The following is a 24,859-nucleotide window of genomic DNA, read 5'->3' on the forward strand; positions in this document are numbered from 1 at the left end:
CCCTGGAGCATGTTCTGGTCGGCGTCCTCGTCCGCGTGGTAGCGGACGCCGCCGATCGAGGAGGACAGTAGGCTCATTCTCGCGACGACGACGTTGGCACCGACGACGTTGGTCCTCGATACAGCCTACCGGCACGCCGGCGGCGGCGACGCGCGTGGGGCCGCCTGGCCCGCACGTTCGCGGGGGCTTAAGCTATTGGCGCGCGCTCGCCGCGCGGCCCCGGCCGAGCCAATCGGCGCGCGGGAACCTCGGGGAGTTCCGTCCGGGCCTCACGGACCCCGGCGAGCTCGCGGAGAGCCGCCGGCCATGGGCGACCACTGCCGACTCCGGAACGTCACTTTCTCCCGACGACGCCACCTGCGACGGCGCAACGCGCCTCCGTCGTCTCCCCGGGTTCGTCTTCCTCGCACCCCGTCCTCCCACGTATACGTCTCTCGGACCAGGCGGCCGTGGACCCGAGAATCACCAGGATGTACCTCGGCGTGGCCCCCCCCCCCGACGCACCACGGCAATTTGACAGCTCGCGCGACGAGACGCGCGGCCCACTCTTGCTCCGGCGTTGTCACTCCGGCTTGACTGGCACCGCTGCTGGCACTGCCCCACCAGGCCGCGGAGTCGGCGTCCAGGCGCACGGCGAGCGTCCGCGCCGCGTCCCGCACCCCCGTTTTGCGCCCGTGAAACACGGCGGCGCACGACGCGCGATCAATAACAGTCGCCGCCGCCGGCGACTGCGCTATCGCGTCATTATCGCCACGCCGATTCAAGATCGGTAAAAGACATCATCCCCCCGAGCTCTCTCCGTCCGGTTACCTTCGTCACGAAATATGAATTCATGAATTTCATGAATCTCTTGAATGAATATGCGCGTTCGAATTCCGAGGAGGCGTGAAGTAGGCTTCTCGTAAGCGCGTGTCCGTGTTTGCTTCTCCACTACCCCCCTCCTACCCCTTTTCTCCTGCGAAATCGCGTTGCGTTGACGCAACGGATTAATACGCCTGTCGAGCGACGTATGAAAATATAGGTAGAAACGTCGTCGATTCGTTTATTATTTCATCGTTGGCATAACTCGCATTGCGCGCAACTTCCGCGCCAAATCGTTTGTTCCACGCAGCGCAAAAGAGATCCTTTGCCTCGCGCAAAGAGATCGGATATCGGAGAAAGTTTCGCTGATCATTTGTTCATTTTGACATTTCGCACAATGAACGCCCGCGTGTATATGTCGTTCGCTTTGTGCTTATACGATTTATGTAGGTCCTTCGCTCCTTAGCTCTCGCGCGCTATATGTCGCATTGCGTAATGTGGTCGCGCATCACCGATTTCTACTACGACTGCAAAATAACGAGAGCCCGAAGAGACTTAGCCTCGAGAATTCTTCGCTACTTTTTATTTTGTACCGCGTGACCTATTACTCCATGCAGGATAATAAGTCATCGAAATTTAACGCTCAGAAATACCTGATGATGAACAGTTTGAACGGTTCAAACTGAAATTTTATAAATGTACACATATATTTAAAATTATTGTACAATTAAGATAAAATAGTTTATAGGGTAAATAATGGAAAATGAATAAAAGTGCAAAACATTTTGTATACAAAAATATAGTTTTTACAAAGAAAATTTATATTGTAGTAAAATATAAAAAATTTTTAAAAATCAAAAAGTTAATAATACCTATATTTTTTCAAACACTAAAAGTCTATGTAAAAAAGACTATGTAAAACTGAAATTCATAATTTATACAGACTAACGTTCATTTAATTTTGTTATGGATTTATGCATTTAATTATGCGTCGTTTCGAAATCTCTATTTAAAGGCATTTTGTTTAATATTGCATCATTATAAGATATATTAAAGTAATATTCATATCCTCTAATTGCACATATCTTTTACATATTTCCTAATTGAATTTTATATATATATATATATACACATATATGTATTGCATTTTTGGTCATGTATTACGTTGTACAATATTTAGTACATCTTTATATCACGTCAGTTTTATATTTGCCTTTATATATTTTCCCGTAGAATGTGCTTTTACATTTATATTTTAACGTAGCGCGGGAGGGAGAAAGGAAATGATTTAGCAAATCGGCGCGTTTTCACCGCGACTTCGACGGCGTTTCTGCATGCAGGCAGCCGGCACCCATTACGCGCTGACATCGCGGCGGCGGCGCGTTGCGTTGTGCGGCGCGTGCATTCATGCATACGCGAGCGTGTCCGTTTCGACCGGGTAATACTCGATAAGTAATTCGCTTGTCCCGTTATTCGGCGCGCCGAACGGGATTAACCGTCTTATCGCATGCCGGCGGACCGACAGCCCGTCTAATCTAATCCCGAGGGAGTCGACGATCGACGACGTCCTTTCTCCCAGCTCGATTGATGATCACGATCTCGCGATAAAAGGTCTGTGATTGTAAAGATCTGGGTTTTCAGGTTTCTTTCGAGAGCACGCGCCGACAGTCTGATAAGCCTGGACAAAACCGGATGCAAACCCTTCCGCGCGAAGCCGAAAAATCGAAACTTTCGAATTCCCGATAAGGAAATCGGCATCGGCCGCGTGTAAGCGCATTTATTATCCTTCGCGTTAACGGTGTGCGTCGCGCGGGACCCGTCTAAAGTATTAAATGAAGTATCGTTTTAATCGCGGATAACCCGCGCGATTATCGCGGGCTGTATCGGATGATTAACAAGCGCCGCGCGCGTAAATAACTGGCGGCCGTCGCGTGCGCGAGTGCAGGTTCGAAAAAAACCTGTCGCCGCATTTAAACGCGTAGGGGACCTCGCGAATCCGCTCACCAGGCGCCGGATAGTTTTAATTAATTGTTCCACCGCGAAAAACCGGCTCCGTCCCACCGGAGACCGATGCCGCGGTGTCAAAGTAGCGTATAACGTGTATTTATTACGTGTGTCTCCGCTGTGCGCAAAAATCGCGACGCGGAGTCACGGCGATCCGTCTTCACCCCGCCGCCTATCGGATGCCGTTTCTTTTTTCTTCCTCGCCCGAAAAGAAAAACGATCCCGGGATTTTCTTTCGCTTCTCACGTCGAGATAATCCTACGCGCGCATCAATCAGGGCTGACGAAGTTGCTCACACAGACAACTAACAGGATTATTCGTGATTACTCGTTCGCGCACTAGTGTTCCTAATTTTTCAAAAGATTAGATTCGAGAGTAAAAAATCGTCTTTCCGTTTTTTTCCGAGCAATGTAGAAAAGACAACTGTTACAATGAGATACTAGTATTTCTAATTAAAAAAAAAAAATAAAATTGAGAATAAAATCAAATTCTTATTTGCGTTTTTCTCCAAAATACATGGGAAAGCGATTGTGATAACGAGAAATTCCTAATTACCAGAAAAAAATTGAAGAAAAACCGAAGCTTGTTTGTTTTCTTAAAAAAAAAAAAAAAAAAAAAAGGGAGAAAAGCCAATGTTATAACTGTATTAGTCCAAACATTTTTTTAAGCCTAAGAACATTGATGCGCACCAATTCCCATCGTCGAAAGTCCAAATCATTATCGTTCACCCAATTTCACGCCGTGTACACGAGTTGCTGGCGCTTCCGGTCGAGCGGCGAGCACGAGCGGGCAGGTGTTCAATCATTGCCGATAAGAGTATCTCACGGATTCGTTTCATTTTCCACGGGTGGGCGGGCTGGGAAGCCGAGGGCACACACCGCAACCGATGTTTACCCGCTCGCTCGGGGAGATTGCACGTTTGTAATAACAATATCTACAATGTAACGTACACACAGTGCAGAAGGAAAAGGGGGAGTATCGAGTTTCAGAGACTCAGGGTTCGAGTCTCTCGCAATTATCGGTAAACGCGTGTTGCCTTATCTCTCTTTCTCTCTCTCTCTCTCTCTCTCTCTCTCTCTCTCTCTCTCTCTCTCTCTCTCTCTCTCTTTCTCTTGCCATATCCCATATTAATAATATACTGGGAGGGGGAGGATCGAGCCCACCCTCCTAACTTCCGCGATCTCCTCCCGGGACTCTCCTTTCGTTGGTCTCTTCCTCTACCGAAGACATGGACCCCTCATCGACGAGATGCGGGAACATGCTAGCTTCCTGCTATTAGAAGAAATTACTATTCCGATACCTGATACCGCGATCGCCGCGCGTTCTCAGGATCGATAGACAATTAGGATTGCGATAGACGAAGGGGGAGTACAATGGAGATCCTCTCTCCGCTTATGGGAACCCCCCGCTTCATCTGTCGCCGAAATTACACGCTTCCCCTACCCTCCCCTGGTATCCCGTAGATTGAGATGGATTGGACTCGATTAATGCCGAATCGCTCGTTTCGATTTGATGAGACAAGCACGCGTTCCCGATCGGTTTCCGTTTCTTCCGATACAGACAGGGAGCTTCGAGAGGAGAGACGAAGGGATACGCGTTTCCATTTCATCTCGCGGAGAGCCGTTTCCACAGGTCGCGGACGATTCACCTCACGCGCGAGCGTGATTCCACGGCGAGAGTCGCGGAAAAGTCGGCCTTCCGTTTCTGCGGTTAGAAAACGATTTCACGTCGCCGCACCGACGTCGGCGATCTTGATCCATCGGCCTCTATCTATCCGTCTCTATCTATCGCGAGCCGCGAACTTTTACCCGAGAGTCGCCGCCGCTCGCCTCTCATCTCTCGACGACCTCTCTCGCGATCGATAGTGAGATCGGGATATCTTTTCCTTCCCCTCCCCGTCTCCTTCCCCCTTGGCGCGGAGGGGAATCCCACGCGCTTTCGATCAGCCGCCCGGGGGAAAAATCGCCGTTTTTTCCGTTTCACCGTTATCGCAAGCGCGCGTGTGCATCAGCTGCGTCCGGACATTTTTTTCTTGTACCGCGCGCTCTTCTCGATCGGTATGCGAGACTAATCGTCGTGGCGGAGCTACCTAACGACCCGTTGCGATCCGATACCGTAATGTTGATGCTGATGCTGCTGTTGTCGTCGTCGTGTCGTCCCGCGGTTACGCTTGACGCTCGCACTATTCAGTATTTATCTGTTAAGCACGTGCATCATCTGGAGCGTGGTTCGGTGAAACACTTAAATGAGGGCAAGATATATTTTAGTTACCTCAATAATATTAAATCTTGACGAGGAAGTATAAGAGTAAAATTGTTAATTATTTTTATAACTGGCGACAATAAGGTTTAGTCTCATTTTTGAATTATTGAATTATAAAATGATTTTAATAGATATTTATACTTTAAGTAATAAAAAATAATTCAATTGATTAATATCCAAGTAATTAAAAAGTAATTATTGTGCGAAATGAAATATAAGATAATTTAAATTAAAATTTACAAGGTTATTTAGTAAATTAATAAATTAAAATAATATAAAAATAAAAATTATGAGAAAATTATCAGGATAAGCTAGTATAATGTAATAAATTATTAATAAGAAAATGTAAATATAAAATATGAAATAAATAAACTAGTTTTTAAATTAAATTTTGAAGATTAAAGGAATAATATGACTTCATCTTTTGAGGATAATTTTTCAGGACGACGAGAAGCTGCGACGCGATCTATCAGTTTTATTGAATCTCGTCTTTTACAGCTTCATCCAGTATCGTACATTGTATTCTTTATGCTCCACTTAGTTCACGTTCTGTTCTGTGAGCTGTATACTTTTCTTGTGCTCTGTTCGCCGTTCGTTTTTGCTTTATAATTTATTTACCGTGTGCTCCAATCGTCTCGTTCTTATTACAGGTAAGGCGACAGCTTCGCTCTGGCGCCTTACATCTTCTTCATTCATGCCGCTTGCAGTTATCCGAACTACGCAACCGTATAAATCAATCTCGTACATACGCCATTAAATTGTCATTATTATTATTTAGAGCGGCCGCGATCGTATTCCGATTAATATAATAGACGATTTAAATTAAATTGAGTTCAATCGAATTCAATTTGCTTACAGCAAAATCGCTTCTGTAAATCATCGCCGTCTCTAATCTAATCAAACAATTAGCAGCTCTATCCATATTAATGAAACGCTGACAAACTTTATTCAGCAAATTAAGAGAGCGCTGAAAAGTCTCAAGTTCTCCGCAAGAAGAGGTAATTCAACCTTAATGTCGGCAATCGCGAAAGTTCATTTCCCGGCGAGGATTTTCCTCGCGCGCCGCTTCGCCCAGTCCGAACGAAACGCTCTCTGTCCTGACTCCTGGTTGACCTCATCGAGGTAACAACGGGACAGGACGGCACGCCGTAAAACCTCCGGAAATCTCCGGCCCGATGAGAAAGTATGGACCGAATATCCGACGACGCGATGCTCTCGTTAGCGAAGGAAAGTCGCGAGCGGGTTCGATCTCCCCGTCATTCGATCTGTCAATTATCCGACGCGACTTGGCAGCGCGAAAACTCGCCGCCGCTGCGCTCGCACGGTGCGAGCCATATTCGTCGGGTTCCACCGAGGGAAAAGCGGAATTCGCGCGAGCGAGCGAGCGAGCGAGCGGACGTATTTCGCGTGACAGAAGTATTCCCGCGAGATCTCTCGTGGGCGACCCCGGGACTTTAGCGTGCTCGTCTGCCCGACACGTACTCGTCTCACCGTGTGAACCATTGTAGGCCTTTTTTTCATTGTCATTAGCATGGAACCTTGTGCAATAATTACTGTATAAGAAATAATTCTTTAATTAAAAACATCGTTTCTATTTTGATATAAACGTTATGCTATATTTATGTAAATATAACACTTCAGCAATAAAAGTTTTACTCAATGTTAACTGATTATCAAGAGAAAAAGATCAAAGGGAAACAGTTTTATCGAAAAGAGACGGCAAGTCAATTAAAAGATAAAGTTTCGAGATTCTATGAACTGATTTTCAAGAGTAAAAAAAAAAAAGGAAATTCCCCGTTCAGAGTCCAAGCCTCCCCGGTTTTCCCGGCGGCGAACCGCGAACCGGCTTATTTCTTTTACGAGCGTTTTCACTCAGCGCGGAGCGCTTTGTAGACCACGCGGGCCGCGCCTTACGCAATCACGCCGGCATAATTTTCAACGTGGAAAGTATATATGCGTAATCGCGACATCCACGGCGTGAGGCGGCGTTGCGGATTATGTGTATAATAAACAAGACTTCGATCGCCGCGCGATTTCGAGGTCCGACCGTCCTTTCCCACGTACGACGCGCGCGCGCGCGCGCGAGGAGCGTCAGGATCCTCCTCGCGTCGCGCCGCGTGGTGCGAAACCTCGCGCCGCGAATGACCGGTCTCTTCCTCTATTAATCGAAAAGAGAGTTACGGGTCCCCGGCGGGCATTAACGGTCAATGCGTCCGATAAATTCCTGCGCGCCTTCTCTTGACTCCGTTTTTTCTTTCCTCCGTCGCGAATCCTACATAGGAACCTTTTACAGCGAGTACCGACGGTATTATTGACCGTGTAAGGTTTCTATATTAAAACAGACAATATGATAGAAGGGGGATACCGTTGTTATCGATACCCTGGGATCAGGTCTTGGGAACGGATGGAACGTTCGAGACTCGTTTTCGCGAACGTCGAGACGTGCGGAACCGAGATCGCCGACTCGTCGACAGTCTCGTTAGAGCCCGAAATGTCACGACGCGCTATCGCACAGTCGCTTTCGTAACGAATGTCGTAATACCCGCGGCTCCTCGTACAATGTCTCGATAATCAGCCGTTTCGCCGAGGAGGAGAGCCCCGTCCCGCGTTCCGACTCGGCTCGAGCGACATCAAAAAGTACCGCTTAATTAAAGAAGGTCGCCCAATAAGCCTCTTAAAGTGACATCTCCTTACATCTCGGAAGCTCTACATTGATATTATAGTAATAAAAATAACAACATTTGCTTAGATAATTGAAGAAGTAAATCCGTAGTTTACGGATTCATGACTTTCTCTCTGTACGAAATCTATTAAAAATTAATCTAACGTAATTTAATCTCCGTACACGTTTAGTCGCGTTACATGTAGTGCCTTGCGGAATGACATAAGATACTTGTATAATCGAAAAAAAGTTTTATATCAAAGTGAAAGGCTTCTAGGCATCTTCAAATACATTAACGTCTAAAGTACAAATAATTAAAATGTTTTTAAAAGGGGAAGAGAAAAATATAGCTTTGCTAATTCAGTTGCGGGACCCAATTTCTCGAATGTTCATTTTATCATGTTACGGAAACATTTAATTATAACAAAATATGAAATGGTATTATAAAAACTGCTGTAACATCTGACAAAAGTCACCTTCTAGTTTACATTTATATTTTCAAAGTTTTAATTTTAGCTTTTATTCTAAAGAAACGCTATCTAAAAACAAAGCGGTATTGGTGACCTTCCTCTGGATCACCGTTCGTGCTTCGCCTCACCGTTCTGCGTCCAGCTGTCCGGATCATGGCAGAGGATGGTCCAGTCGTCCTCCAGGTCCTGGGAGGTCGCCACGACACGCTGAGAGTGGTCCTCGTCCTCGCTGTCGCGCCACGGCATCGCCGATCGCGAGGAATTCGTAATCGCCGGATACATTCCACTTGTCGCGACGAGTCCTGCGACCAGGGAAATTAATCGGCGACTTCACGCACGAAGATCCGCAAGAATCGCAGGAAACGCGGAGGTCGTCGCGCGAGAACGTCAGCACACAAATGAAGGGCCGCAAGCCGAGGTTGGAGTACGTACGCGTTAAAAGCGACACGCGCCTTTCCACGCGGCCTGCAGGAGCACCTGAACGCGAGAAATGCGGCTCGATTCCACCTCTGCTTCGTTCGCACGGTCGCCGAGCGTTTCGCGTTGTTTATTTTTGAAACCGCGTCCTCCGCCTGTCAACGCACGTTTGTATGTATGCTTCCAACACGCGCGACATACGCGTTACATACAGAGTCCAAGAATTTTGCGCCCAAGAATATAAGAAAAGTGATAAAAAGAGAATGAATTCATCACTGCTGATAGATTTTCTTTCACGCAAATTGAAAAATTACTTTAAATTTGAAAATACAAAAATAATCGCACTTAAAAGCGAAAAAAGTAAAAAAATAGCAGGATCTTAGTACCTAAATAATATTTCTTATTTATTTTATATATTCTCTTGGTCGTTTCTCTATTTTATAATAATTGTGTTGTACATATCGCTTATTCCGATTGTAAAAAATAACTATAAGTGAAAAAATAATCACTATGTGTTATATAAGCTATATTAAACTATGATAAAAGAATTTTGAATCTATGATAAAATTTGCAGTTGAATCATTGACAAAAATTATAATTTTTTTTTAATGGCGTAGAAAAATTAATTCGCCGTTCTTTTAACATAAAAATGTATTGCAATAAAATCCGAGATTACATCGAAAGATAATTTTCTTTTATTTTATGATCTTTTTTATAACCTTGGATCAAAAGTTTGTAATCTGACTTGTAAAGGACATCGCTACTTTTGTCACACGATGCCTAATAAGACAAATCGCCTGACAAAACACACCCACTTGTTGCTTCACTATCATTTTTCATGTATTTATTATATCGTTAAGTTTTAAGATTAATTTCTTTTCCCTTGATCACACGTGAAACATTAATGTGCAAAGAATGACATGATAAATGGAAATGATAATGAAATGACAAATTTCCCCTAAAATTTCATAAACAACTTGTAGTCGTAAATCGCGTGATAAAGTTAAATATATTACATTATATGTAATTCATTGGCATGCAACAGTTGTGAGATACAAAAAAGATTTTTGCAAAATTCTCATTTAATCGATAAATTATACAAAAAATATACTATCTTTTTTTCTAAATGTCTTTTTAGGAAATATAATTGAAAGCAAAGATGCTTTTGCGAATTGTTTAATCCAATATCCGTAGATAGACCGTGACTTTCGCATTGAATGATTTTCACCATTTATTATACTTTGAGTATATGTAGAATTAATTATTTTAATTAAAAAGTTCTTGATCTGACGACACGTCCATGTATCTTGTCACAGGATACGTAGTGGTTAAAAAAAAAGTCTGTAGACACAACTACATATATTTACGAAGATTATTTATTTATTTCTACAAGTTCAAACACGAAGCGATTCGAGATGACAAAGTACTCTTTAAAAAAAGTATAAGAACATTATTATTACTCGATGTAAGCACTTCTCATAAATAAGTTTCGCCTAGCTTAGCACGTTAGATTACTTATCGCTATCTTAAAAGCTATTTTTGTACATTACGCGTTTGTACACAGAGTAATGTGTCGCGGATTTCGTTTGGAGATAAGTCTCTTAAAAAATGCAATAGAAAGCAGTCTTTCACGTTAAATGTACATAACAACGATATAAATAACGACGATGAACTTACGACAAGACCGAAAGGTGAGCAAAATATATCACTTTTCAGCGATCAACACTTCACTCACTTGCATGACATCTTCACTTCTCGATATTTTAGTGATACTGGCGCACTTACATTTAAATAAAAATTACTTACAAACGATGGAGTTTGAATACTTTTTCACTCGTTATATGTACATGAGTAAATAATGTTTCGTAATGTTAGAAGTTTGCGAATTTTTTCAATCGTCGACCATGATTTATGGAGAAAGGCGCGCCTCTTCTATGGTCGAAATTAAATTGTCCAATCCGTATAGGAAACCCTCTTCGTGATTGCCTTCCTCCCAAGGACGTCTGTGCGTAAGCTTCCGTCCGTCCGGCACCTCTCGTGTCTTTGCGAAATCTATCAGCCAGACACCTACCTTTTCGCTGTCGTAAATCATAAAAATACTACTGCCGATTATCTGAAAAATAAAATAATAGGATCGAATAGAGACAAATGTGTCAAATAGATTTTATAAAGGTTGAAACGCAACTGATATGTGTTCGTACCTCATGAGTTTCAAAATACTTTGATTGCTCAATTTTGATTCGCAGGTTCCTCAGGCGCGCGAGGATCTTTTGACGAGTGTCTTCGTGCTTGCCGAGGAACTGCTTTATGATGTCGAGCACCTCCGAATGTGACTTGACCTTCTTGAGATCGGTGATCGGTGGCGCGCCTGGCAGCTTCATCGCCTCGATGCGAAAACCGTGGCTGCAGGTCGAGCTCTGCTGCTCGCGGAACTGCATGTACCGTAATTTGGTAACGGCGCGTTGCTCGTGTTCGAGCTCAGTCGGCGCGTCCGGATCGACGGCGATCATCTTCTGATAGAGGTCCGGCCTGGCGGTGGTTTTGGACACCTCGGACTCGAGGAAGGTCCGCGTGCCCATCTTGATGTCCATCACATGCGGATCGCTGAAACCGAAGAGCAGATCCTGCAGCTCGATGAACGTGTCGCCCTTGTACTCGACCTCCCGGTAATATCTGCAAAGGAAGAAAAAAACGATGATTGAGTCTTGTGGTCTGTTTTTCTACTATGATTTACGTCGTCATAAAAGACAGGAAAGGATCATTAAGCAAACCTCGGAATGCAATCCCGCAACGCTTCCTCCTTGCTCAGGGTCTCGTAAACGATACGCTCCGTGTTCTCAGTGCCACCCGTCCGCCTCTTCCAGACGGTGCCAGGACCGGCGGGCGCAAAGCCGTCCGGGTGGCCCGATAATTGAAACCAGGATTTCAGTCGATTTTTCAGGAGCACGTCGCTGGCTGGTGCCGTAAGATCCAGAGCATTCTGTAATACCGGGGAATGATCAATCATGACGCTATCGATTGAATTGTTTCCCGGGAAAATGTGCACGTGTCAGACCGATTAAAGTGCATAAGACACGTACCAGAGCGAGGAATTTCAAAGACAGATCCTCGTCCGGCATCGTCGTGTCGGACAGGACCAGGGGGAATTGCTCCATCTTCCGCAGGGTGGCCGGGTCGGTAGGCAGCTTGGCGTGCGAGCTGGACGATCTGGAGCCAGCGCTGCTGGACCGGTTGCTGTGGGAGCCAATCGAGGTGCTCCGTCGCCATTGACGGAAAGCGTTGTAAGTGCTGCTGCCGCCGCCGCCGCTGCTGCTTCCGGAGCCGGAGCCATCCTTCTGTCGACGGTGATCCTTGTTGCCCATCGAATCATGACTGCTCAATCGCGTTTGCTCCTTGCTCGGGGGCTGCAACCAGAGATGTCTACTAAGAATTTAATCCAATCGGGATTATAGTGCGTTACGTTGTCGGACGCGCCGCCTCGAAATTTCAGTCGTCCGGAACTCAGGAAACCGATACGATGGATCGTCACAGTCGACTGGATCTCGAGATCTCGACAATCAATAATTCTTCGCGAAGAATCCGAGACAATTCGAGTTTTCTCTCGTTACCTACTCCGAAGCTGAGAGAAGTCGCCGCGCGCGAAGGCTATTTATTGTTATTCGCGCTAAGTCGCGTCTACTCCGCGCTTTTCGACTCCGTGAATACTCGATATCGCGATACACCATTCATCTTAATCGTCCGCGGCAAGGTCCGCGGCGCGCATCTCGTAATTCGACCGTGATATCAACCTCGATCGGCGATCCGGCGCGCGTTATCGGGGCGCGCGGCTCGTGTGCAGTAAATGAGCAACGTGGGCAACGACGAGTCCAATTAGTTATTAATTAAGCGGTCGACAAAGATCGTGGGAAAGATATGTCGCAAACACATTAAGCGCCGTGATTTATTCGCGGATCTCGTTACAAAGTCGGCAAAAACGGTGAAACAAAAAAAGAAACAGAAACCACCGCGCGACGATGCCACGCGGCCACCCGGTGTGTGCCTCTCGGGCGCGACAACGCAGCTGGAGGGGCAGGGGGGTGGGGGGTAGAGGGAGGATAGGAAAAAAAAGCAGAACTCGATTGTTTCATAAATACGGTTCTTGTCTACCTATTGACGTCAGTGACTTTTATTCGAGTCGAGCCACTTGTCGCCGCAGGGCCCCCCCGATTCCGAGCGCGCGAGCGGTTCGCGGCGGCGAGCGATCGCGGGGCAGCTGGCTGAGGGGGATGCGGGGAAGAGACGATCGCGAATATGTCGAGGCTCTTTAATGCGAGGCAATGCGTGCGCCGCCTATTTTGTGCGCGCGTTTAAATTTAGATCGGATTTCTTTCTCTGCATTTTTTCGCACTCGATGACGAATCGGTTACAGAAAAAGAAACAGTGTCGAACATCAATATCAATTGATACTAACGCGTTCTATTTTAAATTAGATTCTTGTTTGTGTATGTGAAACAACGATAATTCTATCTTTCCTAGAGAAGTTGGTAATCTTAAATTTTGAGGGAAGTGTTATATTTTTATTTAAAAATTACAATAATCATCTAAACAGCATAATGTACACGATAGTTTGATAATAATAGTGTTAACAAATTCTCTTATTCTTGGTCCGAAGATAATTATTATCCGTTATTTTTTCTCTCAACTCACGACAATGATTATTAAACAATATATATTTTTTTACTATCCATATAAATTTCTTCGTTAAATAAATTGCTTCTGTTTAAAATTATATAATTTCATTTGCAAGATAAAAATGTTTCTTTTTCTGTGATTCTGTCAACTTAATGCCTTATTAATGCGCAGCACGACGTTCACAGGGTCAGGGCAACTTTGTTGAAATTTAATCGGTGACTAACTGATCAAGAAACACCTGTACTATTATGTTAACATAGCATTATTAATATCTTGTTGCTTAACGTGTGAGAGAAAAGAACGAATTATGTGATTAAAAAATTTGTCACTTTCTTATATCTTAAATTAATAAATCGGCGATTAATTCAGGAATTTGATCAAAGTTACCCTAAGAGGAAATCGTTAAAACTTCGTCGCAACTTGTCGTCATAGATTCTACGAGTCATATTGCGAATATGTCAGTTGCGAAATAATAACAGCGATGTTCACCTTTAAAATACATTTGTCGACGATTTTAGAATAACAAAATGTAGTACCGGTCAGTTTAAAGCTCGAAGCAGCTTAGACTTTCCATCCCATAAATTTTTCCCATTTTCAATTAACGCGGTCAAGCTAATAATTTCTGTTTTCTGATTACAATTTCTTCGTTTCTTGATTTCTCTTTACGCGTGTGACGCGTAGTAAAGGTAAACATCCCAGTGAAATGTGGCTACTGAGAAAACAATTTTTTGTTTTCAAGTAAGTGTATTTATTTTACTATCATTTCCCATGTTTAAGTAAGTATTAGCAGGTGTAAAATAATTTCTTTACAAATACTTCTTTAAATTAAGAAAATGACGCTGAGATACATGTATTTATTCGATAATAAAATTTCTTTTCAGTCATGCAAAATTTAATTACGCAATCTTAAATATATTAAAAAATCTTAATAATTAAATTTCAATATTATAATAAAAACAGCATTTGTAAATTGTAAATGTCTCGATATAGGTACATCCGGTCACTGGGATTACCTTATCACAATTTGAATAAAAGGAATTTTTTTGTCGTTAACTTTATCGATATTTTATTATGGGCCATAATAGTCATAGTTACAGCCAACGCACAAAGATCGACATACATACTAGGTATTACGATCAATCTACGATCGATGATAACGGTAAGTCTTTCCGCTCAGGTCCCATGAATAGAATAAATAGAATGAAACGGAAAGTACAGCAATTTACAAATTGCTATTTCAACCGTACGATTTCTCTCTACATTTGGAACTGAAATGTGTAATCTTCTTATCGCACACAACGCGCTCCACCGTAGGTTACCGTAAAATAATGCAAACAGAGAGTGATTGTTCAGCGACTTGATAAGTCGCTCTGCGACGTTTCCATTTGTAAACCGGAGTAACGGAAAAAATTGACGAGAGTTAAAGTGTGTGCTAGTGTGCGGAAAGAGAAAAATAGGCTGAAAAATGTGCCTCTGGAAAAATACGGCGCGGGTACACGATAAGTACGTGAGGTCCGCGTTCGAGAAGGAAAAACAGGCGTAAATGAATGTTAATTGCGCGTAACGACGGCGAGTTTAGCAGCCTCCGTCCGTTAAGTTCCGCCGGACACGCGTTTCGCCTAATACTCGCCGGCTCATCCCGCCTCGAATTGCCGCTAATGGCTTTCGCAAAAAACATCTCGTGAATGTAAGCCACGAGTAACGACACCTTTAAGAATGTACGTACGCGTCACGTTTCAAAGTATATTACGAACATTTTTTTAATCCCACCGATTGCTCTACACCGAGGAGAAAAATGTTGTTAATTTGACTAAATTTTTCAACTCGATTAAATTTCTTTAGTTCAAGTATTTGTTCATTTAACTTACATACATAAAATACTTGAATTTCAAGTCAAATGTTTATACATTTGACTGACGTACATAAATATTTGAATTAAACAAATTTAATTCGGTTGAAAAATTTAGTCACGTTAAACTTTTTTTCTCAGCGTATTATCACATTTAAATATTATCTCTGTAAAACTCGAACGCAAATCCCTTATTTAAAGGTCGCTTAATTTTTCATTCACTCTTGACTCTTATCTGTAAAATCAAATCTTAAAAAAGTAGTATTATAAATTAAATCATTTCTTTACTTGTGCTAATAAAACCCTGATTAATATTCGCGCAAAAGTTTATAACGCAAAATATAATCGTTTCTCATTGTCCTTTTCTCGGCAGCTGGGTTTTCGGAGCCAAAATTCGGACATTTGCGACCAAAACTTTTTGTCGTTAATTCGGGGAAGGGGGGGGGGGACCCGAGAATATTGCAGCTTTCACGTGTCGACGACTTTTGACCGGCATCGCAGAGCTAAAACATTCCTCCGTCTGTTACCTGCGTGTTAGCCGCGCGTTACTACGAGCGCCCGCGATTCCCGTTATTAAATTTACCACGGCGAGATCGTTACCAGCGGCGAAGCGGTGGCTACGAACTCGCGCTGGCGGTTTCGCGAGCGCTCGCGCGAGACTCGGTAACGAGCGTATCCGCGCGCTGAAAACTGTGTCACCGCGCGCGCCTCGAGCGATCCGTCGCAGCCGCGTATCGCTCCACGATAATCGTACGGCATCGTCGCGTTCCTCGCGCGAAGGTGCCGGCGCGCGCCTTTAATCCCCTTCGGTCCTGCCTGAGGTCGTGGCCAGGGTTGCGCTGTAAATTTCAAGATTACCCTCCACATCGGATCGCTTACGTTACGTTCGCACGAGTCTCTCTCGTGTAGATGCAACACGAGAGCAATGGAAACTTTAAATTGTAATATAAAATACTCAGAAAAAGTAATTAATTTATTTAAAAAAAAAAAAATGTTAGTACGTATGATAAAAATATATACAAAAGTAAAAAAAAATAAAATACATAGTTTCCACTATTTCTAGTAACTCTGAGTTTTCTTCGAGCTACTCTCTGAAGTAAACGTTTTTTACGTGAACGACACGTAAAGACATAATTCATAATTATATATACACGTAATAAAAAGTTATTTATATTTTACGCGTAAACGCCCAACCCTGGTCGTGGCACCACGTCGGCGGACATCCCCGTCCATGAGATCGAGACTCTCTCCTCTCTTTCTCTCTTTTTTTCTCTCCCGATCGGCGCCGCGCCGCGTCAGTTTGGTTTTCCAACGGTCCAGCGACATCCGTGTACCAAGTACGAGTATAATCCTCTCTCGGCCGTTCTTTCCTCCTTGTTTTCTCCGCGTCGCGAGACGAGAGCTAGGCGCGAGAGACCGCGCGCGGCACGTGGACGTATATTAATGCCGCTACGTATCATCGTCGACGATGCGATGACTACTTACGCTTGACCGTTGGTAATGCGCGCGTGCGTCATTAATATGAAAACCTATCATTATTTTTCACGCGTATCCCCCGTATATATATCGTGACTCTTCATCATGATTAATCGTCGGTATCCGCCTTTCGCGATTATCGGGGAAGGCGAGAGGACGAGGTGAGGGATTCATCCGGGTCTCAGGTTGGAAAGGAGGGGGGGGGGAGATTAGTACGAGGAGGGAACGAGGCGAGGCGAAGAAAGAAAGTTGGAGAGCCTCGAAAGAGGTACGAAAGAAGGTGCACGTACGTCACTGCTCGAGCGACCTCCTGTTGCGCCAGATGCATCGAGTGCGTTTCTCTCTCTCTCGTTCTTTCTTTCGCGTGTAAAGAAAAAAAAAGTTTTATGCACACGCACTAATGTTTATCAACAAATTAAAAACAGGAAGAGACAGCTGATTATTCGTCACGTTGACCGCGAGCAAAAACGTTGATAAAGTCGCGAGATTACACGGGTTTTTTGCGACGGTGAAGAAAAATGAAGTGTGTTTAGTGCGCGCGCGCACGCGGGAGATATTCATTATATATCATTATATTTTCCGGTTTATTATATATTATCTTCGTGAAAAAAGCCCGTCATTTTTTAACGCTTCTTTGGTTTCTTTGGAACGTTCGGCGGCATACCGCGAATCCGTATGGAGAACGGAGAGGCGAGTCGCGACGGGAATTATTCTTCATCAAAAGATTAATGATTTTCTTATTGTTCTCATACGTGGAGACACGAACGGATGTCATTATTATATTTTGAAGGATTTCTTTTTATCTCTCCTTTTGATTTATCGCCGCGCGCTTTTTCCGTTCTGCCTACCCTTTCTGATGTCTCTGGCGAGCATTCCCGTTTTCCGTCTTTCATTTTACTGTATTTTCTACACGGAAACAACGTTTTTTTTTTTTGCTAAAGTATCTAAATTATTTGGAAATAATTTTCTTGGATGTTAAAATAATTGAAGAACGTTCGAGGGTAATGAGCGACGCTGCAAAATGTTTGGGCACTTTTAGCAATCCGTTTGACGATTTAACCAAATTATCAGATTTGCATTCAGCTCAATTTTTAGTTCACTTTACTTTTTAGTAAAACAATTCTTTCCGTGATGCGTAAGATGATCAAAGCATAAATTAAAAAACTCGCTTTCTACAAGAATTTTGCTGGACACATATCTGAAAACAATTTTGTTGGACCGTTAAAATAATTATGTACACTGAGAAAGAAGGAATTGTTAGTTTGGCTACATTTTTTAACTTTTTAAATATATATATTTCTTAGTTAAATACATAAATATTTGTCGTTCAAGTTTTATGTATTTAAATATTAAGTATTTTACGTTTCAAGTTGAATACTTGAAATGAAGAAAATTTATCAGAAAATTTTGTCAAATTAACAACTGTTTTGCAACAATAGTAAGTTAATTCGACCGATAAATATTTCAAACATAAAGTTAAAATTGTCTATTTCTGTCTGCAGCGGATCTTGATGTGCTGAATATAATCTTTCTATTAATTTAACATCTTTATAGCTCATGAAAACTGCGCGTCGACAACTTTGTCAGTCTTGAAACACATCGGTTACTAGCTAGACATCGATGAGAAGTCTCTTTGAGATTCTCTTTTTTCCCGAAAAAAACAACAATAACTGTTTTCTTTCCTCAGTGCAAAACGTACAAGCTAATACAGTGGAATATTAAAATTGTTTGCGATGACGCTCGAACGCCCTTAAAAATTCCTTTTCGGATTCGGTAAAAAATTTGTAGAAAACTTGGAGAAAACCGTTCCCTCCGTGTTCCCATGTCAGAAATGTGAATTACGGCGTTTCGTCGATGGGCACCACGCCATCAATCCCCGACCCTCGACCGGCGAGCGAGAATCGTCCCGAACGGCGGCGTCCGGCGCAGCCTTCGTTCGGGGACACCCTGTGTATGATACACGGTCTCTCGTCGAGCGAGATGAAATCGTGGGCCTGGTAAGCAAGTGGAGTGCGTGCACAACGTGCAGCAGGTCAATGATCTTCCGTTAGAAACTGACGGGTGGTTGGTCGGTCGTACGGCTTCGACTCAACCGCGCGTAGGTTAGGGCCCTTCGCTCAGGTGTCGCGTGTGTACATTTTGCAAATGACGCGGGCCCGGGTTTATCGTCGATTACGCCAATCTGTGGACACAGCTGCGTAGGCGCCGTTAATCTCACGCTCCGCATTCCGCATTCTGCATTCCGCCATCGGCGGCATCTCGCGCTAGCAGCGATTCAACCGCGAATCCCATCCTCCGAAGAGGAAAACGAAGAGGAAAAGGGAGAAAAGGGACAGGCGCAGGGGGAGTCCGTACCTTGTTGAAGTGCGTCTGCAGAAGCCGCTCATACTGATCGACCGCACGCAGGCAGAGCCTCGTGGTGAACGCTTCCATTCGTGCTGGCAGGGGCGCGTGACACACGCTGCTCGACATTATTTATCCGTTTTGGAGGGCGCGCGCCGCCGCCGCCGCCGTCGTCGTCGTCGTGGACACACGCACGGGAAAGGTACACGGCGCGAACTTCAGGACCGTCGCGCGGAACGCAAACCTAACCTCCGCTGGGCGGGCGGGAAGCCGTCGATGGGCAACGAAGCCGAGCTCGGCGCGGCGCCGTGGCCGAGAGGCGAATCGACGAATGACGCGCGGCGGCGGTGAAACGTCGTGAAACACCACCCTACACGCCCGGTAGACGCGAGCCGCGCGCACCCGATTGGCCGGACTCGGTTGCCGCTACAACGACGACGAGTCCCTCGCTCTCTCCTTCTCGCTTCCGTCGCATTTTCTCTCTCTCTCTTTCTCTTTCTCTTTCTCTCTCTCTCTACGTTCTGCTCGCTTCTTCTCGCTCCCGTTTCAGCTCCGACTCGGTTTCGTCTATCCTTCTTCTGCCCGTCGCGTTACACTTTGTTACACTTCCCGTGTCGCTCTCCCCTACCCGGTCGCCTCATCATTCTCTCTCTCTCTCTCTCTCTTCGTTCGCGCGCGCGCAAGTGCATACGTCACCGCTTCTGAGTGGAACGCTACACAACTATGCGAGACAGCCGGAACTTCGCTCCGTTGCGTTGCGCCCGCGACGACGTCACCGCGCGATGCGTTCGCGTACATATAACACTGAGGCGACGGTAGAACGCGAATGTAGTTTTATCGCCAGCGTTCTCCTCCTCCCGCGCCGCTCCCCTTCGCCCTCCTGCTGCTCGTTGACGTACGGGACGTAGGCGATTCGCGGTTTAGGAGGAGGCCGCGAAATAAATAAATAAATTCGGACGCGTCTTCTTCGACGCTTAGCGAGAGAGACGTGAAGCTTTGAGAAAGTATCCCTTTTCTCAGATCCTCCATACTTTCTTTCTTTTCTTTAGATTCTAGGGAGCGATAATGAGAACGCATGCAAGGACGGGATGCAAGTTCGTCCAAGCTCTGGCTAAAGTAAATATTTCATGTGTCGTACGACACGTAAAATATTAGCCTTACTCGATCCAGTTTTACAGCTTGGTTTAACCGGAGTTTGACCAACAATGTCCAGTAGAGGGATTTGTTTTATATCAAAACAATATCGGATCAATTCCTTCAACGGTGAAGTTGCCCGCAGGCATTTCCAATTCGCCGTCTCTGATCTAATCCTCTTTCTTCTCGTGTTTCAATATTTTGTAATTGATGAAACGGTAATGATGTTGCTTATGTCACTAATACACTTGTTACCTGACACTTAAAGTCAATCGTCAATCACGTATGTTCGTCTTTCTATCAATGTAGATTAACCTTAATATCTTATACTTTATCTTCTAATGATTCTTAGAACTTTGAAAAAAAATTGATAACTTAATAATCGCATTGCTTGATAAGTTAATCGTCAATCAAGTGTACGGGTTTCTCTTCCAGTACTGTAGTGTTACAGCTCTGATCTCCGTTTAGCTTACTCTCTTTATCTTTTTATAATTCTTAGAAAACTAGAAAAAAAGATAACGAGCTATAGAGATTAAATAGACGTTAATCAAGTTAATCAAATTAATCAGAGTTTCGTTGAAACCGGATCGTAATCAAACATCGTGGGGAGGGATAAGAGAGTTGAGATGAAAGGCACGCAAAAAGTTGAGTTTGAATCGCGAAGAACGAACTCATTGTCCGACCCTTTTCCCGCTATGCACATGCGTGGAATGAAAACGTTACGCGAAGAAGATGCGCGCACGCTGGTCTCGCGGCGCCAAAATACGAAGAGGGTAGAGTATGGAGCGCGAGGGGAGGAAAGCGAAAGAAATAATCCGAATCTATCGAGATCGGGGCGGAATCGAGCGGCGCGTTTTTCGCGAAATTCGCAACGTCAACGAACGATCTGCCCCACGACTTCGCCCGGCTTTCCCACGACCTCGCGCGCGTTTTTGCGCGTATCCGAGCGACACAACGGGTGACTCACAAGTGACGCGAACCGAACGCCGGCTTCGAGATTTTTCGTTTACTTGACGTAAGAAGCACGTAAGCTCGCGCGGTCCTCGTCCTTCGACAAGGAGCCGGACTTCGTCGTAATCGAACCGTGCCCGGGACTTTTCGAAATCACGCGCACGGCTGATTCGCTTCCGGATTCGCAATTCACGACGTGAATCGGAATAAATCGAGGAGGGGCCCGCCGCGAGGCACGTGCCGGCCACGGTCAAGCGTGAAACGGAACGATTTTATTTCGGGGTCGCCGTCCTACATTTTTTTCCCCCCGAGAGGATCGCTCCACTCCCGCTCGCTGGGAAACGAGCGTCCCCGAATCTGTTTGTCGGACGCGCCGATACCAATCCGGCTCGAACATTCGCTACCGATCTGCCGAGACCCCCTGACAGTCCTTGCATTGAGAATCTCGGATCAAACTGCGCGACTGATTAATCGATTGATAAATCGATGGTTTAATTGAATTTAACAGAATTGCCGTAGAGCAATAAAACTTTCAAATGTAACCTTAATCTAACCCTAGTAGCGCAAAACATTGGCACAACACTTCCCCTTGGAAAGTAGTGTAAATGCTATATTCCCAATATTGGTCCAATATTGTAAAGCAGACGCTTTACCTTACTTAGTCAACTTGTCTAAGCAGCAATATTGGTTCAATATTGATGCAACATTGGATCAATATTAAACCAATCAATTTTTAATATTGGACATTAATTGCATTCTAATTTGGAGCTAATATTTTATGACAGATATTGGCGCTACGTTGGGAAAACATTGGGAGAACAATGCACTTCCAATATAATCAAATGTTATATTAGCCAATGTACTGCCAAATGAATTCTGCTACTAGGGAATTTTCCTTTCCACGTGGCGAACAGCAAAGAGTTGATAATTTCATTGTCCATGTTACTAAAATAGTGCAGGTATTATCTTTCGATAAGCTAATCGGGGACTTCAGCCGAAGTTACCCCGGACGGTCGATCGATCGGCCGCTATCTCTTCGCGCGATTCCCGGTCATCGGTGCCGCTCGGTGCTGACGTAAGCAATCGCATTATCAGGGAGAAAGTCGACGCCCGCTGATGCCCGACTGTTTTTTACGGTCGCCTTCACGTTGAGTTTTTGGAGAACTAGAAACACCGAACCTCGATATCTCTCTCTCTTTCTCTCACATAGAATTTCTCCGACGTTCGTCCATCCGCCAGAAGAAAAGGAGAAAGACACCGGGCTAATTCTTATTCTCGGCGTCGCGGAAACGTGACGAACGGCTCGCTTTTATTCGCATTCGGCGACAGGGCAGGGGTGATCGACCGTGGAAATACGAAAAAACATGCGTACCTCCGATCGAGGGGTGAGTGCATGCGCCGATCTCACGCGCGTTCTCACGTTCCGCGCGAGGAATTCCGTGAGCCCGAATTCGTCGATCGAGAGGTTCGCCGAAGCAACATCGAAAATCTCTTCACTGACTATTCCTGCTGAAAACAGACGGCTTGCGTCATCTGAAACTACGTCTACGTCTCGGAGCAGCATTTGTGTTTCCGTTGCTTATTTCCGTGGAAATATGTTTCCGGTGTGCTTCTCGATGTTTCTCATTCCAGTCGCCAAAGAAGAGAGGCACAAGAGTTGCCTGATTCTCTTCCATACATTTCCATATAGAAGCGATAAAGTTAAGGGAATTGCGGATGACACTCCGTTTCTTAAACTTGTATATTGCTCGAGTCTAAACGTCCTGTCGCGAAAAAGATAACTTTGTTGACCTGATCTAATAGTAAGTTACGAAAACTTGTTTCCAGCAACAAGAAGTTTTTTCTCTTCTCGATTGGTAAATGCGTAGCTGAAACTTGTATTTCTCTTCCTGACAATTAGAAACATGAAGAAGCATACTGGAAACAGGCGACACAGATGTTTCCGTGGAGCAACAGTTGTGTAAACGCTATGTTGCTCGATGTTCCTCGATGATGAAAACGAGGAGCAGCGAGAAACGTACTGGGACCTTTAAGGAAATCAATTACGAGATAATAATCACCGGAAATTTTTTGCAATCGCGATATACGCACGATTCACGGAACGAATTGCTACGAATGCGAGTCATCACCCTTTTGGAATAAACTTTTCGAGCGTTGCGTCGGCGACACTGTGTCTCATACCCGGTAAAATACAGCTGTGCGTTGTATGAAGACAGACATTTCTCAAGAATTCTATTGTCATTACAGAAAAATGTAGGAATAAAAAGCACAAGTCTTACGACACGAAAGTTTGCCTCAAGCACATTGAGTTTGAAAGAACACGAACATGAAAATGCGTACATTCGTGATGTAAACTGTTAATTCAATTTAATTTAATTCAATTTGTTGCGTATTCACGATAAATCACAACAAAAGATAAAAAAGAAAAATAAAAATATACGCAATAGAATGAAGCTTCGTGATTCTGCTGTTGCAAAGCGCGTTCGAAAAATATGAAGTAAGTTAGGTAATTAAAACAACGTGCTCAAGCTTGGACGTCAACATTTTTTACAGCATTGCTTATCGTGAACATTCTTTAAATTTATTCCAACGATCGTATAAAAATATTTTCAGATCTGTATCTGACTAATGTATTTTTAGCTAAAATATTCTAGCAAACCTTAGCAAAACATGTGAAATACACTTAAGTTCGATAGATTATAATGATACGCTTTAATAGGCTTATTGAAAAAATACATATGTATATTCATCTGCAAAAAGTATAATATGTATTTATATGCTTACAAAATATCTGCATTAAGTTAAGAGAAGCAACCGCATCTCGCTCACATGTGTATATTGTTCTTACACACTTTCTTTCATGAGCTGCAATATTATCCTTTACAAAAAGAGTCCTAGAACTCTAGCCTCTCTCTAGAAAAACCGTTGTTCTTTTAAAATAAATCAGTATTATCGAAATATGCAAATAATGGAGGAGAATATAGAGTTTTCCAAGAAATGTACTTAATTTGTCTCCCATTGTAAATGCACTCGATGTGCATGAATATATACATGCATTTTTTGTCCGATTTGTATCATTCAGGTATGTACGTCGTCTCGTCGTCGCTTTTTTCGTTTTCTTCTTTGCAAAATTCGGGGAATTTTATTGTCGCTTTGGCCTCTGTATTTACATTCGAATGTATTTATAAAATACCTGAGCTGTTGTATAAGGTTCGCTTTTAAATTTACCACTCGAAAACGCGTTTTATGCCTCGGGTATATGTATGTTTAAAAAAATGTGTCATAAGAAGAAGGCAAAGAGCGACCGGGGAACCGATAGAAACTCGTCTGTTTATTGCAAGAAAAACTTGTAAAGGCAGTATGTGAGCATTTTTATAAAAAAAATTGCAATAAAGTTTATTAAGCACGCATTATTTTTAGATTAAACTTAACTTCTTTTCATTCATAAGCGTAATGTAATAAAGCCGAATGTCAGAATTAGAATTCTGTTTAATTTATTTATAAATACTCAATGTGGAAGACGCATCTAATTTTTGTGAGCGGCTAAAAGAAACATTTTATTTTCTCACTTTGGTTTATTTTCAATACCTCCATAAATACAGTTTAAAAGACGAAATAAATTGGGCGGGCCTTATTCGGCTCATTGAGAAAAATTGAACGGCGCGTCGATCCCGATCGGGATCTTTTCGTCGACGTTTCGGTCCAGGGGGAATTAATAAAGCGTCTTTAACGGGACTGTGCTCCCTCTCGAGCGTTTAATCGAGCGCGATTTCTCGGCTCGCCCTTGGACGAGCACACGCCCACGCGTGCAGTCGACGA

The 24,859-nt window shown here is 43.9% G+C and overlaps 2 protein-coding genes across 3 annotated transcripts in view; both read right to left on the reverse strand.

Annotated features, from left to right (window-relative positions):
• Positions 1-603, reverse strand: part of LOC105829942 (cerebellar degeneration-related protein 2) — a 25,178-nt gene extending 24,575 nt beyond the window's left edge. Inside the window, exon 1 of the mRNA XM_036293429.1 lies at positions 2-603. Coding sequence (XP_036149322.1) covers positions 2-77 — 76 coding nt within the window. The 5' untranslated portion in view covers positions 78-603. The remainder of the gene's footprint in view (position 1) is intronic.
• A 9,371-nt stretch (positions 604-9,974) lies between these two features.
• LOC105838819 (inositol-trisphosphate 3-kinase homolog) lies at positions 9,975-19,770 on the reverse strand. 2 transcript variants are annotated; one of them, XM_012684668.3, is made up of 5 exons: positions 18,968-19,770; positions 11,697-12,020; positions 11,388-11,596; positions 10,818-11,289; positions 9,975-10,729 (listed from the first exon to the last, which is right to left on the reverse strand). In XM_012684668.3, the coding sequence occupies exons 1-5, from the start codon at positions 19,082-19,084 to the stop codon at positions 10,526-10,528; spliced, it is 1,326 nt and encodes a 441-aa protein (XP_012540122.1). In that variant the 5' UTR covers positions 19,085-19,770; the 3' UTR covers positions 9,975-10,525. The 2 variants fall into 2 exon arrangements, with proteins under 2 accessions (XP_012540122.1, XP_036149497.1); XM_036293604.1 differs by having other exon boundaries at positions 11,697-12,036.
• Positions 19,771-24,859: the final 5,089 nt, after the last annotated feature.

This window comes from Monomorium pharaonis, chromosome 11, assembly GCF_013373865.1.
Source record: "Monomorium pharaonis isolate MP-MQ-018 chromosome 11, ASM1337386v2, whole genome shotgun sequence".
Lineage (NCBI taxonomy): Eukaryota > Metazoa > Arthropoda > Insecta > Hymenoptera > Formicidae > Monomorium > Monomorium pharaonis.